The 18,016-nt window shown below is 36.1% G+C and overlaps 1 protein-coding gene across 5 annotated transcripts in view; it reads right to left on the bottom strand.

Annotated features, from left to right (window-relative positions):
* Positions 1–1,678: 1,678 nt before the first annotated feature.
* Positions 1,679–18,016, bottom strand: part of smarcd3b (SWI/SNF related, matrix associated, actin dependent regulator of chromatin, subfamily d, member 3b) — a 45,527-nt gene continuing 29,189 nt past the window's right edge. For 4 of the 5 annotated variants that reach the window (XM_067402110.1, XM_067402109.1, XM_067402112.1 and 1 more), the window contains exons 2-14: positions 16,866–17,065; positions 14,158–14,247; positions 13,042–13,084; positions 12,208–12,330; positions 11,684–11,806; positions 9,728–9,823; positions 9,262–9,363; positions 7,833–7,994; positions 7,530–7,627; positions 6,730–6,865; positions 6,434–6,556; positions 5,262–5,363; positions 1,679–5,108 (exon numbers count right to left, since the gene is read on the bottom strand). In XM_067402110.1, coding sequence (XP_067258211.1) covers positions 5,055–5,108; positions 5,262–5,363; positions 6,434–6,556; positions 6,730–6,865; positions 7,530–7,627; positions 7,833–7,994; positions 9,262–9,363; positions 9,728–9,823; positions 11,684–11,806; positions 12,208–12,330; positions 13,042–13,084; positions 14,158–14,247; positions 16,866–17,065 — 1,452 coding nt within the window. In that variant the 3' untranslated portion in view covers positions 1,679–5,054. The remainder of the gene's footprint in view (positions 5,109–5,261; positions 5,364–6,433; positions 6,557–6,729; positions 6,866–7,529; positions 7,628–7,832; positions 7,995–9,261; positions 9,364–9,727; positions 9,824–11,683; positions 11,807–12,207; positions 12,331–13,041; positions 13,085–14,157; positions 14,248–16,865; positions 17,066–18,016) is intronic. The other variant, XM_067402114.1, reaches the window with a different exon arrangement.

The following is an 18,016-nucleotide window of genomic DNA, read 5'->3' as shown; positions in this document are numbered from 1 at the left end:
AGAACTGGAGTGGATCTGCAAGGAGGAATGGCAGAGGATCCCCAAATCCAGGTGTGAAAAACTTGTTGCATCTTTCCCAAAAAGACTCATGGCTGAATTAGATCAAAAGGGTGCTTCTACTAAATACTGAGCACAGGGTCTGAATACTTAGGACCATTTTTCTTTTTTAATAAATCTGCAAAAATGTCAACAATTCTGTGTTTTTCTGTCAATATGGGGGGCTGTGTGTACACTGAGGAAAAAATGAACTTAAATGATTTTAGCAAATGGCTGCAATATAACAAAGAGTGAAAAATTTAAGGGGGTCTGAATACTTTCCGTACCCACTCTCTCTCTCTCTCTCTCTCTCTCTCTCTCTCTATATATATATATATATATATAAAATGTCATGTTATGTGACCATTAATCATCATCATAGAACCGTGAACTTCATTTTATTATTATTGACTTAATTTTATTATTGACATAACTTAAAATCTACTTCAAGTAAATATATTAGGTCAAAGAGGTTAGGCTGACAAAAACGTTGCATGTAAATATATGTGAATTTGTATATTTTAATGTGTTTGAAAGACAAGCCTCCTAAAGACAATGTCTAAATGACTCACTGAGTACAAATAAAAATGTGTTCATCAGGAGCTGTATAGACATGTAATGTCGAGAAAACACTTCAGTGATTTCTGTGTTGATCAAATGCTGCGTGGGTCCCAGTTTTCAGTGATGGGCACATGACTAGTGGCTGGTCTGTGTGCAGTTCTACAAATCTGGAAGACCTTCTGATATATATATATATATATATATATATATATATATATATATATATATATATATATATATATATATATATATATATATATATATAATATATTTATTTTTTATTTTTTTATAAAGAAACATTTTAAAGATTAAAAAAAAGTAGTAGCTCCCTATCAATGATCAGTCATGATGAAAAATTTACTGCCATTGTGAGAATAATATGTAATTGTATTCAAGTCCAATTATGAGCATTTTAAAATATAATTATACATATAATTAATTTTTTAAAATCTGATTAATTCAGATTACATGTAAACTGTTACTACCAGTACTGCTTGAGAATAGGTTATTAGAGATTGATGAACAAAAGGAGCATATACTCTTGAAGGACAGACTGGAGGAAATGAACTTCAGTCCCCTCCTCTGCTTTTCAACTTGAGATGAAATTCAAAATACACTGTATGGCACCTTTCATCTTCTTCCACAGGGAACATGGCTTCATACAGTACATTCTCCATCAGACTGTATGGAAGCCTTCTTTCTCCATACTGCTATTTTCATTTATTTTAGAAACCATGTGGATTTTTGCCAGGTCAAGTGTAGGTGGGTAGTGAAAGGTTCTTTCAAAGCAGAGGGTGTGGCCTGCTGCGGAATACAAACACCAGTTTCCTCATTGGCATAATGACACATTTGTCCTAAAAGAGGAGTCAAGAAAATGAAAATACTGAATGACATTAAAACTCTCTGCTGAATCTCCACTCTCACAAAGTAATGGATGTCAGAGATGAGTCTTTTATTCTCAAATATCACAATCTTATTATTGAATCATGTGTAACTTCATTTGATCCAGTGATTTTTTACCCTTTGGATTTCAAACATATTAATGCAGTGTTTCTCAGCCTTTTTGATCCAAGCCCCCCCTTTGTCCAAGACAATATTTGAAGACCCTCCTATCTAAGCTGATAAGGACCAAGAATGTCAAATTTATTGTGCATCTTTATTTTTATGCATCCTTATTGTCTCATATTTTTATTTTCGCATTTTAATCATGTTAATATAACAAATTTAAATAATTTTTTTAAGTCTTACTAGTGGTCCCCAGCCCTTTGGTTGAGTACCACAGCACTAATACACATCTTAAGAATAAACTCAACACACTTCCAGTATGGTGTTCCATTCACAAACTTTGGCAAGCGCTTGTTTATTTACATCCTCATTATCCTACACAGGTACGTCTGTAGTTTTGATCTCACTCGCTGAACAGTGGAACAAGTTGAGAAAGCAAACATGTACAGACTGTGAGAGGGAAAAAAAAAAGAAAGAAAAAAAACAACAACACAAAAGTGGGCCATTAAAACCCAATTGTTCAGATGTCTGCTGGCAGTACTTCTATGAACGAACCAGGCAGTAAGAAAGACACTATAAACAAACCTAGTTATGATGAAGATTTCAAAGCCCAGTGAACTATTGAATACTTAAATACATCATGTGTGACATTTAATCAAAGCATATCAATCAACGTTCATTTTGAGTACCCAAACTGTTTGGATATTTTCCCCTTACAGAAGCACTGGAGGGCAACACGATGCATTTACTGCACCTCAAAAGACGCTAAAGCAGAAGAGATGGTAACACTGAACACTCGACCACATGATGGTCAGGTAAAGAAAGCACAGTTGGTGGCTTGGAGAGCAACAGAAGAGCTTACTTTACACATGAGAACAGAAAACTTTGTTCAGTTGCTAACAAAACACAACAGGCAGATGTTATATTGATTTACAACTGTTATACTTCAAGTTGATGTTCAAAATGGCTGACTATATACATGTAGTACACAAAAGATTCGATAGGAGGTGCTGCTGTTGCCCAAAAGGCTCTGTAAAAATCATTGGTGTGCTTTTCTTATCCACATATTAAATCGCAAAGTCTTTTTAAAAGACAAAACAAAACGAAAGAAAATAATACATGACCTAAAATGGCCTCTGCTGTACATGTTAGGTTGGTACTGTATGTAGAGACTGTCATTACCCAGACAAAGAGGGTCATTAACTAAAGAAACTCAGTGCTCTTCTGATCATCTCCCAAGCAGTCAGAAGGTTTCTCATGTCCTTGTATGAAAGTATAAAAATGTGTCCATGCAACATGCATAGGTCTGAAAAATACTCTGAGTGACAACACACAGGTCACCAGCACTCCTCACAGGCACACCGCAAGAACACACAATAATTGACCTGGACAAGCCATCCTTCAGCTGACAGTAAAGCAGCAGCAGAGGGTTCATGATCAAAACCCAGAGCCAATGAGTACTCAGGACTATACTGCAATGATGAAACCAGTCTATAATGCCAGATGGCAGTACAGTGTAACCACAGTTCAACAAATATTCTTCCTTCATTTCTCTACTTTTTATGTTTAGGTGACATCTAATTAACATGGAAAGCTTTTGGAGAGCTCAGTCATGATCCATGATTTAGTGCAAAGACTCTATGAGTCATAAAGCAGTTTTAAAAAGCGTTTTCACAGCTAAGGAGATACGAATGGGAAAAATGTGTATTTGTTAAAAACGTGTCCTTCATCTTTTAAAAAACTCAATCTAGTCAAAGTCTGTACACCGCCTTCTTTAAAGTAATTTAGACCTTTGGTAAAACATCAAACATCACTAATAAAAAAACAAAAACAAATGCCCACATGATGTTATTTAAACTGCACTACTGAAACAGATACAAAATAAATCAGGATTCAAAAGAAATTCTCAAAACAAGATGGTAATGTCATGTGCACAGAAATGGTTTTGGTGAAGCATAATAATAAAATGTCGGAATATTCACTTTTATCTAGTTGACTGCTGATCTGACTGTCTAATCTGGTTAAGTTTGACGTTACCGCTTCTGGGTCCAAACACTCCTTCACATACTGAAACTAAACAAAAAACAGTGCTAATATACACTCATTGTATGCTGTAGCACTACTGAAAAATCATGATGATCTCCACACCGAAATCTCAGTTGGCCAGAGAGTGATTCATCTTTTCTGTATCATTAAAATACTGATGTTCTGAGCCCAGAAACTTTACACCGTAGCTTAATTGAAATGTGTGACATGAATAAATAGTGCCAAAAATGGCTGAGTATTCACACTTGAAAAGTAATCCTGAAAAAATACAGGATTTGACCCAGAAGCAGTATTCAATGTCACAACTTAACAAACAGATTATATTTCTAAATAATTTTCGTCATGATGCTGGGATGACCTATTTTCTCCATATATGTGACAGCTTCTCAAAAACCGTGACCTATCAAATTCCTTCAAAGTGAACTAATGACTATGTCACTACTGACCTACAAAGGCAAATCACAGTAACTACACATAATTCAGAGAGAGTAATGTGAAAACTGATACCAAATCAATCAAAAACTTTAAAGCCATATTCTCATTCTCACTCAAGTGTGGGTGTAGTTACTGTGTTTTGTCTTTATAAGGCAGAATAGCTTTTAAATACTTGATTAAAACAACCTCATTCAATCTTTCAATGTTTATATACACTATTTACTTAAAAAGCGCAGCTAAATGTCATTATTGTGGCAGGGACAGACAGCAGTGTGTGACATACCCTGTAAGCCACCAGTTCAGTTTATACTGAATGATGCTTCTTTTAAAGCTGCCTGCCTCCAAGTACTTCATAAATACACTTCTGAATACAAGTGTAAATAACGGAGATAATTATTGTGGCTCCACTGATTCCCAACACTGACAGACATACAAAATGATCTTTTTGATCAATTCTCAAGAAAAAATTTGATACAACAAATGGACTACATTAGAGAAGTCATCAATACCTCACCCAAACCACACGTTTATCACATGGAAATTGTGTGCGAATACCAGAAACTGATGATTGAGAGGAAGGAAGGCTGAATCGCAACTGAATCAATGTTGGATCCACAGTCTATGGGACTGAGCCGGCTCTGAAGTCATCAAGTTCAAAATGCTGGTGGATGCGAGTGGTATTAAAAACCAGAAATCCAAAGAGTGCATTGTGAGATGATTTCCTCCCGGAATGGAAGACACAGCACTGTGATTGGCTGAAATGCACATTCTGTATAATGGAGCTGCAGTGGCTGTTGGAGTAACAGGGTGTGATTGGTCCAGTACAGTAGATTGTAGGTCACAGTGACAACAACGATGACTGGACACGCACACAAACCCTCATACACTGCAGACAATAATGCAGGGACCTCCACATGGAGGCAGTGTTGTCACAAACTAGCCGTGTTGTCTGAATGTGGTCGGTGTGGGTTCTAGGTGTTCCTCATGGCCAAAGCCTGCTCCAGCTCCTGCCTCCTCTGCTGAATCTTTGGAAGAGAGCCAGTCAGTTTTTGCAGGCAGTGCAGATAAACAATACAACCTCACAAAAGACACTGACATCCTACGCTTTACATCCTGTTTTATAGTAGACGATTAGAAGGTTCACACTAGTAATCGTATATATATTTTTACACCTTTACCTTGCAGTAGAAGTAACGGCTGACAGCCTCCTGAGACCAAGGCTGATGATAAAACTCTGCTCTCCTCTCTTCCTCTGGGTTCCCAACAACATCTGTCATCAGCTACAATCAAAAGGTGATAACTTTAAGAAATGCAGGACAATGACAGGACAAAAATCATGTTTACAGAGTACACTAAAAGCATGGGTCGGTAAGATTATTTAATGTTTTTGAAATAAGTCTCTTATGTTCTTTATCAAAAATACAGTTAAAACAGCAATATTCTGATATATTATTATTATTATTATTACAATTTTAAATACCCTTTCTACTGTATGTCATTTAAATGTTAATTATTGCTGTAATGTTGAAGCAATATTCTATTACTCCAGTCTTCAGTCACATGATTCTTCAGAAATCATTCTAATATGCCGATTTGTTGCTCATAAAATATTTTCTGATTATTATCAATGTTGAAAGCAGTAATCATGCTGATTAATAGTTTTGTGAAAACCATGATACATTTTTTTCAGGAATTCAAAAAAAATTAAATAAATAAATAAATAAATAAATATATATATATATATATATATATATATATATATATATATATATATATATATATATATATATATATATATATATATATATATATATATATATATATATATATATATAAAATAATTATTTTGTAACAGTTTAAAAGTCTTTCAGAAAACTCTAGTGTATGAGAGCTGTTGAAGCTTTGGTTTTTACTAGTTGAGACCACTGACTATGAAGCAAATATCTTCTAGAAGCTTCTGTAAATCTGGCTCAAAGTGTTTCTGTATCATTAACAGCAGCAAACAGAACTGCAAATTTAATTTCCAGAGAGTTTTACCAAACACTCCTACTGCCCCTTCTGACCTGTCCCAAACAGGTAGTCCCGCCCCAAACTCATGCCATTGGTTGAGCCAGAAGTTGACATATCAGACCACTCAAACAAACTGAGCAATGTTTTGAAACCGGCACAGAGCCACTGTGTTTACACTTTTTAGGACGTCAGCCTTAAAATGGCATTCATGCATCTGTCTCAGCACATTAAACTGAGATAATAGAACATACTGTAAAACAGAGAGCACACTTCATCTTCAAAAATATACATTATATAAATATCAAGAGTCATGTGTAGAAGAAAGAAAGCTGGCGCAGACCTTCAGATCTCTGCTCTGGGATTTGAGCCAGTCCTGAATGTAGCCTTTAGGATCTCTGGAGAAGCTGAGCATGAAATCTCTCTGAATCTTCAGCTGATTGATGGACTCAATAGTCTCATGGATCTGCAGATAATTTAGAACAAGACTGAAAAATCAAGGGTTTATTCACAGACATGGCAGCACTGCAAAAGTGGTTAAATCCTTATTATATTCCCGACATCAGTCGAAATCAGAGACCATAGAATTCACAACAAAATGTCCAGAAGTTCAATCATCTGCTCCATTTTTGCACTAACCTTGCTGTCCAAAGAGGCGATCTCTTGCTGATTAGCTGTGGAGAGCAGGAAGCTGCTCATTTGTGCTTTAAGGGGATCTTCCACCTCTACATCAATGTCATAGCAGGCCGTCTTTTTCTGATCATTAGGGTCGACACTGTACAAAAATAACCTCAATGAGAATTCATGTTTTGTATTATTCATATACTTAATAAGAGCAGATAGAAAAGACAAATAAGGCACAAAGACTTGATTTTATTGTTTTTGAAAATCTCTTCTGTGCACCAGTGCTGCATTCATTATATATTATAAATATATTTAAAAATAACTGATTTCTATTATAATATATTTTAAAATGTTATTTATTCCTATGATGTCGAAGCTGTATTTTCAGTATCATTACTCCAGTCATCAGTGTCACATGATTCTTCAGAAATCATTCCAATATGATGATTTGCTGCTCAAGAAGCATGTCTTATTATTACAAATGTAGAAAATGGTTGTGCTGTTTAATATTTGTGATTTTTTTCAAGATTCTTTAATGAATAGAACATTAAAAGTACAGCAATTATTTGATATAAAAATCTTTTGTAACAGTAAATAATTTTTGTAACTTTTACTGTCACTTTTGATCAATTTAATGCATCACTGCTGAATAATAGATTCATTTCTTTAAATGAAATTTTATTGACCTCAAAATTTTGATTAGAAGTATATAAAGACAAAGAACACTGGATTTTGGTAGATATGGGCAATAAATATGACACATTCGTACACACAAGCATGCAGACGAACAAAATCAGATAAACAGGCAGCCAAACCTAATGATGTGGTTGATGACAATAGGGTCAGGAGGCAGTAGAAGGTTGGTGAGGCGCTGTGGAATTTCAGAGAACTTCAGGCGTGGACAGTCAAAGATCTGTGAGAGGAGATGAGGCCAGAAAAACAAAGTTCTTGATTAAAATATTGTATACTGGCTTTACAAAATAATTCTAACGTGTTTCTGTGAACTTTGGAAATATCAATTTAAATATTAAATACATTTTAAGGGTTTAAGTGAAGCGGATTCATTCAATAATTACAGATTGTGATTAATGTTAATCAATGCTTCTAATTAAGCGTACCTGTTGGAAGTACTTGTCACAGTTGATGTACTCCTTGTCATGTGAGTCCTGCAGTTTGTTGGTTTTGACATACTGCCAGAGGGCCTGAATGATACTGGAGCGAGTCTGTGTGTGTATGCCGAGCAGACGAGCCAGACGTGGATCCAGCTTAAACTGAGGTGGCTGCATACAACAGGACACAAGAGTTTTGACGCATACTTACAATTAATTAGCTTTTCATTCAATATATTATTCAGTTCAATTAACTTTTAAAGTTGTAATTTAAAAACGTAGGCCAAATAGTACAAAATAAAGCATTACAAATTAATTAATAAGTAGAGCCGCTGCTCACAGAGTTCCTGTTTTTTCTAATAAACAGATATATATGTGATATTCACCCTTCACTACTATCTTCACTATACCATCAACTTATTATTTCAATGAAACTTCCTGGTAATCTCAAAGCTTTGAGGTCAAAAACAAAATTACAATCAAAAAGCAAATCACACAAGTCCATGGACAAATTGTTCTAAAATTTGATATGACAAATGATACAGTTTAATTTTGCAGTTATTGATCAACAGTTTCAGTTAATATACACACTGTAAAAATGACCATGATTTTATCGGTAAAAGACTGTAAAAAAGTTACGGTGAAAAACAGTTAATTGGTTTACAGAAAGTTTTGGTACCATAGTGAATAACTGTAATAGATCTAACGGTACATTTAATGTAATTTTTCAGTGAATACTGTTAAATTTACAGTGAAAATGCTGAAAAACAAAAAGTCATTGTATAATTTACAGTGAAAAACTGTAAATTGACATTCCCACAATTCACTGCGTGACACTTCACATTTGATGTATTTTTGCTGACAAAACTCTGTTTCTTCTTAGTTTTTTTTTTTTTTTAATCCATTATGTACATTAGAGTTTTATGTTACATCTAATGTTGTTAAATAATGTTTATTGCATTTTTTATTTCATGTGTGTTACCATGATGGTGTTTAGTGTTTGTGTGAATGACACTGTGTGCACCTTCTATATATTAGTATTGTCCTTCTCAGCTTAAAGCTGCTTGTGATGAGCTTTGATTCATCATGTGAATCTCATCACCACTGTGTTATTGATGGTTGTCAATGTATTACAAAGGCACAAAACAGATATTAGTACTTCAGTAGGTTGGTAAATTAACAATTAACATTTTTTTACCGTTTTGTGCAATGTATAAAATAAACAGTTATGACCCGTAATTATTTACAAAATAAATGTTTAAATTATACGGTTTTGAACTGTAAACTAAGTGCTGTCCTGTAAAACCTAAAACAGTGCTACCATATTTTTTACTGTAAAGTTCTGGCAACCACAGCTGCCGTTTTTTTACTGTAAATTTTACAGGGATTTTTTTTACAGCGCATGTTAACATTGCTGGATGCATTTTGTTGTCTTTACCTGGTAATCCAGCATTAACAGCAGGGTGCAGCGCACGTTAACATCTCCAGGCCTCTTCACCTGGAAACCGTCTGTCTCCTGAGTGGTTGGGGTACGATGCCACTGCAGAAGAAAAGAGAAATCAACATGCTTGTACAGAGTCACTAAGGAAAAGCAAAAATGCACAGATTTACATTAACTGTAAAGAAAAATAACTTGAATGACAATCAGCACACATCTTTAATGAACAAAGTGCTATATGTCATGTTTGTATGTACTATAATGTAAAGGTATATATATATATATAATAAAGATATATATATATATGTAAAGGTATATATATATAATAAAGATATATATATATATATATATATATATATATATATATATATATATATATATATATATATATATATATAGTAGTTTTAGCTCTTGGTTATAGGAATTGCCGATACATTTTCATTCAAGCAGAAAATCAAACACCAACCTCAACCAAATGGTTATCAGGGCCATAAAGGTCTTTGTCAAGCTCAATCACCAGACTCTTGAAGAAAGAGGAGAACTTCCTCTTCATCTTGCCTGGCTGTGAATGAAAGCATGAATACTGTTTTCAGAGTGTGCCATTGAGCAAACTATCCAGTTTTAAGTATAAAGACATTGTTGGAAAACATGAACCTTACACCACATCATAAACTTTCCTGGTAGACGTTCCATGGAAGAGAACAGCCTGAATGTTCAAATGAAATGTGGTAAACTGGTGGATGATTTGCTGTGCAGGACAACATTCCATTCAGCCCAGACACGGCTTGAGCTCTTCAAGCCATCATCAATAAGTACTAGTTTCATTTCTTTTTGCATGGAAAAGCATACCTCAAGTGTATTAGCTAAACGGGTCTTGGTTAGAGACTGAACCAAGAGGCTGAATTTATGCTGTATTGCGTAAACCTTTAAGAATTTAGTCCGCATGCTTCAGTTCATCTTCAAAAATCTTACAGTATGCATAACTGTACATCAGATGTACTGATGGGCTTCAATAACATGAATCAAACTGGTACATTAGCAAGTATATCAGATCATAATCCAAAATGCTTTCAACAAAGAAAACAACAACATTCTATATTATCTTATAAACCTATGATTTCACTGATGACAGTATGTCTTACTTTATTCTTTATTCTGCTGTCTTTACATGGGTAAATGTTGCTATCGTTAATGAGATAATGAAGGTCATGAATGTCAAAGTATTTTTTCTACTTGCACAGGTAAGAAACATTTTGCATGTTCAGCCATGCTCCAGTGCTTTTGTGGCTGTAGAAGAAGGGAACATGCTTGAGCAAAAACAAATGTGCAACGACCCTCAGCTTCAGCTCACTAGACTTCTGTTTTATCATTCTGATGGAAACCACTAAGCAGACTTCAGGTCATTGTCAATGAAAAAATAAAATATACTTATGCATTGCTGAATTATAGATAACAGGCAAGTTACCTTAATATACCTTTAAAGAGCAAAACAATTTCTTCTAACTTCTGGTTATTCGTTACTAATATATTCCAGTGGGTAGAGTTTGCTCCATTTAAACAGCACTTCATGAATAGTTATGTCACGTCCCTTCCTGGTATCTCACAGTTATGCGATGCAAAAGTAACAGGGTTTTATTTTTTAACTGATCATGACACTGTAGACCTAAGTGTATTACAGGAATTATGCTTTTTAGGTTGAAATTTCGGTAACACTTTATTTTAGGGTCTTTTAACTAGTTGCTCATTAGCATGCATATTACTAGAATATTGGCTATTTATTAGTACTTATAAAGCACATATTAATGCCTTATTCTGCATGACCTTATTCTACATTCTTAATCCTACCCAATACCTAAATTTAACAACTACCTTACTAACTATTAATAAACAGTAAATTAGGAGTTTATTGAGGGAAAGTTCGTAGTTAATAGTGAATACGTGTTCCCTATACTCAAGTGTTACTGAAATTTCTTTCTGACAATAAAAGCATACCGCAAATGCTGTCGACAGAGCTTTAGATGAATATTTATTTTATTTTGAATAGGGCCAGGCATACAGCTATCAAAAGAACAGGGTAAGGAAAAACATTCAAGTCAATGGACCCACAGAACTTTCTGGCATGTAAGTTTGGATGGAGACTGGGAAGTGATCTCACTGGTAAGCGAGGCACATGTCTGTGGTCAAGACTTGGAGCCTAAGATAGTAAATTTAACCTCACTAATTGAAAAGGCACATAGCTGCCATTCACAATTCATGATGTCAGAGACAAAAAGCACATGATCAAACACTGCAGACAGTTTATGTGATATTTATCCCCAAACAAAGCAACAAAACAAAAGCAACAGCACCCCAGTGTTTTATATATGAAAGGATTTAAAATAGCTGTATTATGCAATTATTGATTAAAGTGCAATTGGCTCACATCATCCAGCAGTTTGCCCTCCACACGCAGCTCCCAGGATGCAATGCTGCCTTCGGAGTCCTCTGCATCAGGCTTGGCAGGGTTAAACGTGTTGGAGATGTAGAGACGCAGTTTTCGCTTTTGCTTCAAATAGAACAAAAAAGAGATTATCATAATATTTACCTTCATCCAATTCTCAGTTTAGTCACAAAAATACAGAGGCAATATGCTGGGAAAAATGTGTTTAAGCTGGTAATGGGTAAAATATAAGAAGCTAGACACCAGCCTCATTTTAAGCTCATATAAGTTGTTTCTGTTGATTTATGCAAGCAATATTTAAAATGGTTCAGTAAGAGACTGCAGGTGAAAATTCTTGTCCCAAGGCTCCTTCTGCTTTACGGGTTTTAAAAGCTCTGATATATAGGTTAACAAAAGTGCTAAGACATATATATTTTTTAATTGGTTGAAAACAAAACAAAACAGATCTGTTCTGAAACATGAAACTAAAAAAAAAAGAATATATGGATAATGGGGATGAGAAATACCTTCATGGGTCTCTTAAGTGCCTCTTGGATGTCCACCCGTTTGCGCATTATGGTCTGGTCTAATTTGCGCTCGAATGCCAACAGATCCATATACGCCTGTGACTCTGGAACAAGCTCACGAATCTGAAAAAAATAATTCAATAAAACCTCATTTTGTAAATGGATGCACTGAAGGAAATCCAAACAATCCTAATTATTTTCCCCTCTTGTTCTGTGGACGACAGACTGAGTATTTTGTCAATGACTAATACGTCTGGCATCTCCACTGGAGCTCTATCTATCTATATTGCCTGATAACACTCACACATAGCGCTGCTTATCTTATCTAACACAACCAACTCATAGTGACACAGTGACTATAAAAAAACTAAAAACACAATCATCCATAAACAATAATGTTCAAACCCTATTTTAGCGATTAAGTTACAAATAGTAGATTTCAAGCAACACCATCACCATGAACCCACAGCCGTAATGCTGTCAAATATTTTAGATTATTTATTATATATAGAAATATTGTCTAGAATTTATTACATTTATTAAATTATCTGGATATTCTCTGCAATATGCAATAAATATTTTTTAAAAGGCCTGTTGTCAGTGTAGAGTATATCTATATTTTCTGGTTATTGTGACAATTACTGAATGCAAAAGCCCTCCAAAACATTTGTGTCCATCGTATCGCTTGCTTGGTAGAGGATTCCGCCCCTCTAAAGGGGCCGAGATAGAGAACAGACGTGCACGCCCGTGCATCTTCATCCGTGCACATTTGCACACACAAAAAAACCCAGTCAAACCAATGAAGCAATGAAAAGGCTCAGATCTCTTACTCACCCTTTGTGGAAGGATCTTATCAGCCATCTTCCTCCTCTTGGCACTGCAGAAAGAGGGAGAAAGGGGAAATGGAGAGGAAAGGCAGAAAAAAAAACCAAGATGTTACTATGGAGACTGACAGTGGAGCACCCGGGACATCTGCTAAAATTCTGGGGCTGGTCCAGGATGCGGGAAAACCGGTGTGGGAGTGTGTGTGTGTGCCTCGCCAGCCCAGATGGTGCTGGCAACCATTGGTACAGAGGACGTTACTAGAATCAAATAGAATCGTTACTGCTTAAACTTGCACAAGTTGAAGCTCGGAAAGCAGCAGAGGTCCGCAGGACCAGCTCGTGTTGTGCAGACAGGTGTGTCAATACATGATTGTGTTGGATGCAATTAAATTTGTGCTCATATTTGAATGCTCTACTATTTATGTGAGCACAAAAAGTAACGTCGTTAACGTCAAAAGCAGGGTGTAACAATCATCAAAACAAAACCTAAAAGTACAAACACTGTGAGATCAGGGAAAATTATCACCATGTCCAATTTTTGTCATTCCACAATGAATCTCTGGGTAGAACTCATTAGTTTATGAGTGTTTTTAGTAAAAGTAAAAGTAAAATAAAATAAAACTATATGCACACTTTGGCTTATTTCACCTGCTCAATATATTTATCCTATCAACTAAGAAATGCACAACTCAGTCGGCCAGACTTATTAATACATATTTAGTTATTTGTGAAAACATTTAGAGATGACGCTTTACATTGAAGTGTAAAACAAGCTCTCGCATACTACATCTGCCATCATGCCATGCAACAGGACATGCAAGCACATCCATGCTAAATTCAGCAAAGTATTTAATAACATAAATCTTTGACTCAAATGTCAGGTTAGATTGAACAGACTGACATCAGCTGATCTACAACTGAATCATCAAACATTGCTGTATGAAGGAATAATCTTTGATAATAACCATCAAACATCAAGCCTGTGGTAAATCAGAAGTGAGGGGGGGAAATCCTTGTTAGGGAAATGTCTCTGGAGACAAGATGTGCCAGGGTAAAGGGGTCAAGGCTCGGGACAAGGGTGGGATCAAAACGTGTGAATCCATCATGCAGCAGAATAAACTCCTACTTTGATCCGAGTGTTGGATCTGATTGGGCCTCTCTCATGTCCATCTGCCTCCCTGGCATCTCATTTGGTCCAGGAAATCCCACAGGCTTCCTGATGGCATTCGAAGGGTCCTCCATTAGAGGGTACTGAGTGTGTTTGTGTGCAAGTTAAGAATTGCTGTATATGTTGTCGACACATTAAAAAAAGCTGAATACAAAAAACAGACATGGGAGTTGCAAAAATAAACAGCAGAACTAGAGGACAAAGGATCTGATATGTCACACACACACACACACACACACACACACACACACACACACACACACACACACACACACACACACACACACACACACACACACACTACTGCATTGATTAGTCAGACAGGAGGGTTGTAGCAATACAAGATAATGTTACACTAATGTGTCAGACAAGGTCGACAGACAGAATGAGCAAGTATGTGAATCAATGGAGCTGAGTCAGAGAAGACACAACAGAAAGAGAGAGAGACAGAGAGAGACATCCAGAAAAATGACAAAACAAGTATTATATAAACTCTTTCTCAGTGAGTGGCCCCTTTCTGTCACAACAGCACAGTCAGTGGTTGGCCAGCAGACTGAAGACTCCACAGATCAGATTAACTGCAACTAAACAATCGCCACTGCCCAAACTAAGACATGTCACAGAGATTTGTGATACAAGACCACAGAGTGACCCCATTTAAAACACTTGGGAATTTTCAGAGATTTACAAGAAAGGACCATATTGGGCCATATTGGATCAATCTTCTCATACAAAAACAGCCAAGAAATGGCAACCACGAACAAACAGTGCAAATTAAATCAGAAGAAATATACATCCTAATAAGAAAGCTGCAAAACGAGAGTGATGATGAGAATAACACAATTCCCTGTTTCCAGCAACAGGCAATTTATTTCTCCACAGTCGATGTGAAACTACTCAGTGACATGATGCAATTAAAAACAAACAGAAGATATGGTGATGTCTAATTTACAGCTACTCTACATGGAGATACATTTTGGACAAATGAGATTTTACTGTGGGCGGGGCTACCCAGCACACCACCACTGAAATTCACTAGTTAAGTTCATTCTGATAATACTGTTTTTGAGTCGATGCCTCTACTCCGTTTCAACGTAGAATACCGTTTCAACAGCCGTTTGAGCACTGTTTATGTTTATAGCGCATTTAAGTAAAGCTTTTAAAAACCTACGGTGTACACTACAGTTTCTGGGTTCACCGTGTCCTGGACGCCAATATTTTAACGATTCAGAAATGATGAATCACTGTCTGGCCAACTGGTATTTTAGTGTAGAGATAAAGGTAAGGATCATTATTTTTCAGTAGTACTACAGCACAGTGTGAGTGTATATTAGCACTGTTTGTTGTTTGCTTTTGGGATCTGAAGAAGCGTTTGGGGCTGGAAACTGTGACGTCCGACTTAACAACTCAATAGAAATCAAGTAAGAGACAACATGCCCTGTTGCTCATTGTGGTCAGTTAGGACAAAATCTTTACATGAAAAAGAAACTTTTTGCACCTTTTTTATCACTTTGCACCTGGTTAGGACATAGTGTAAGACTAGGAAAAAACATAATGAAACCTACATCAATACAGTCATAATAACTTCATTTTTAAGAGCTGTTTGCTATATATATATATATATATATATATATATATATATATATATATATATATATATATATTATACATGCAAATTCTTTTGCTACACATTAAGCTGCATGTACTGAGATCAAAACTCATGCCAGCCAGGATCAGGCCATTCTCTTGAAACATACAGAATTGAGTTCCTGTCAGAGGAAGAAACACATCTTCCCATCCAACCATCAATGCAACAGAGGCAATCGACATACTAAATGAAAACCAATTCAGCTCTGGCTGTATTAAACACTTCAGTTCCAGTGTGTCTGTACTATAGTTTGTAGGAATACAGTGACAGTGTACTGGGGCTCATACAAGAGTGTTGTCTAGTATTGAAGACCTTCCAAACTCATGGCACACTGACACACCTTCAATGTCTTTTTTCCATGCTAATCTTAACCCTAGGTTAAAGTGAATGTTTGCCAAAAATGAACAATCTGTCATTATTTACTCACCCTCATGTCCATCCAAACCTGCATGACTTTCTTCTATGAAGATATTTTGAAAAATGTCTCAGTGTTTGTTTTTTTGCCAATACAATGGAAGTCAATGATCACCAAAATGTCTTTTATGCTCCACATAGGAAAGGAAGTCATACAGGTTTGGAACGACATGAGGGTGAATAAATCAGGACAGAATATTTGGGTCAACTATCCCTTAAATTAGCCTTTCACATTTGTATTGTTAAAAAGGGGTGAGAGCTGCTTTTAACCATGGATTACTGCTCCAAAATGGGGTTACTACTGCTTTTGCCAGGATAACCCAGAATGATGTTAACCCAGGATTAAAAATTAAAGGGTTAATGATTTTAGTCTCTTTTAATTCTTTATTCATATGATAGTGGAGGGAGAAAGGAACAGGAGGAGGTCGGACTCAAACCTGTCAGTTCTTATATATTGTGAACACTCCACATTGCTGCTTCAACAGGGGTTCACAATTTCTAAAGCCTACATAAGTCTACAACCTACATTATGTTCCTGTTATGATATCATCCTCTTATTTTTATGTGGGTTCCTGATCATTAGTATATGTTATATTATACTCACTTCCTGTTTCGATTCTGTACTGCCTGCTGCTGCTGCTGTTGCATCTGCTGCTGTGAAGGAGCGGGACGTTTACGACTGGCCTCCATGTTCTGATTCGTAAGTCCAGGCCGGACAGCAGTGTTCCCTCCATACGGTGGTCCTGGAGGCCCCATTGGGGCCCCTTGATGAGGCATTCGTGCTCCTGATGGCATGCCAGGCCGCTGAAAAAAGGCGACAACCAAACGATGGACATAAGAAACTGAGGTGGAGAAAATGAACATGATTAACACAGTCTGAAACAAGAGTTTACAGATATAGTGTAGAGTGAATCAGTATAATGGTGATTTGTAAACATACATAACTAACAAATAACTAACAATCAATTGTGAAAAATACATTTTAAAATAATTTACATGAAAATAATATTTGCACATTTGTGTTTATTTAAAGTTTAAAGTGAGGTGAAGATTTAAATATCTATCAATATAGGGTCTGTTCAACGTACTATAACTGACTAGTACATAAGCAGCTGTTGCCTGCCATAATAGCAGAAGCAACTGCACACACAATTCATGCACAACCTACTCAACACTTGTGACACCAGAGACAACAGGTCACACGTACAAGAGCTCACGATGCTGAACAAATGTCTTTGAAAGAGTAAACCCATAGTCTTGTCACACATAAATGTCTCCCCAAGAACAGATGGTGTGTGTTTCAACTTTTTTTAATACAAACCCATGATATTTTATCTTTTAGATGCAATTTCATTGCATTAGTTATTAATCAAATTACATTAGAATGAGGCATGGTTTTAACTGTGGTAAAATAACATTAAACCAACTTAAAGTACTGTGATTGACATAACAGGAAATGAGAGCTCTAGATTAATAGGATCACTATTGAATTGAACAGGTCAATATAGACAGACTGTGGTGGTGTACATGTATATGCTGGTCTGAATACTCCATTCATTGGCTGAAACGTGTGCATTAAAACCGTTTAATGCACAGGTAGTTACAAGTCAGCTTAACTTTGATTGAAGCACACACATCACTCGCACACAGAGACTGGAAATCACGCTGCGCACAGACAGAAACATTCAGGAGTGTAGAAACTTCTTGCCAACGCTGCCCCACCACTTTTAATCACCTCCACGTTGTGCATTATAA

This window comes from Chanodichthys erythropterus, chromosome 11, assembly GCF_024489055.1.
Source record: "Chanodichthys erythropterus isolate Z2021 chromosome 11, ASM2448905v1, whole genome shotgun sequence".
Classification (NCBI taxonomy): domain Eukaryota; kingdom Metazoa; phylum Chordata; class Actinopteri; order Cypriniformes; family Xenocyprididae; genus Chanodichthys; species Chanodichthys erythropterus.
Note: the sequence above shows the minus strand (reverse complement) of the source record. Positions and strands in the feature narration are given on the sequence as shown.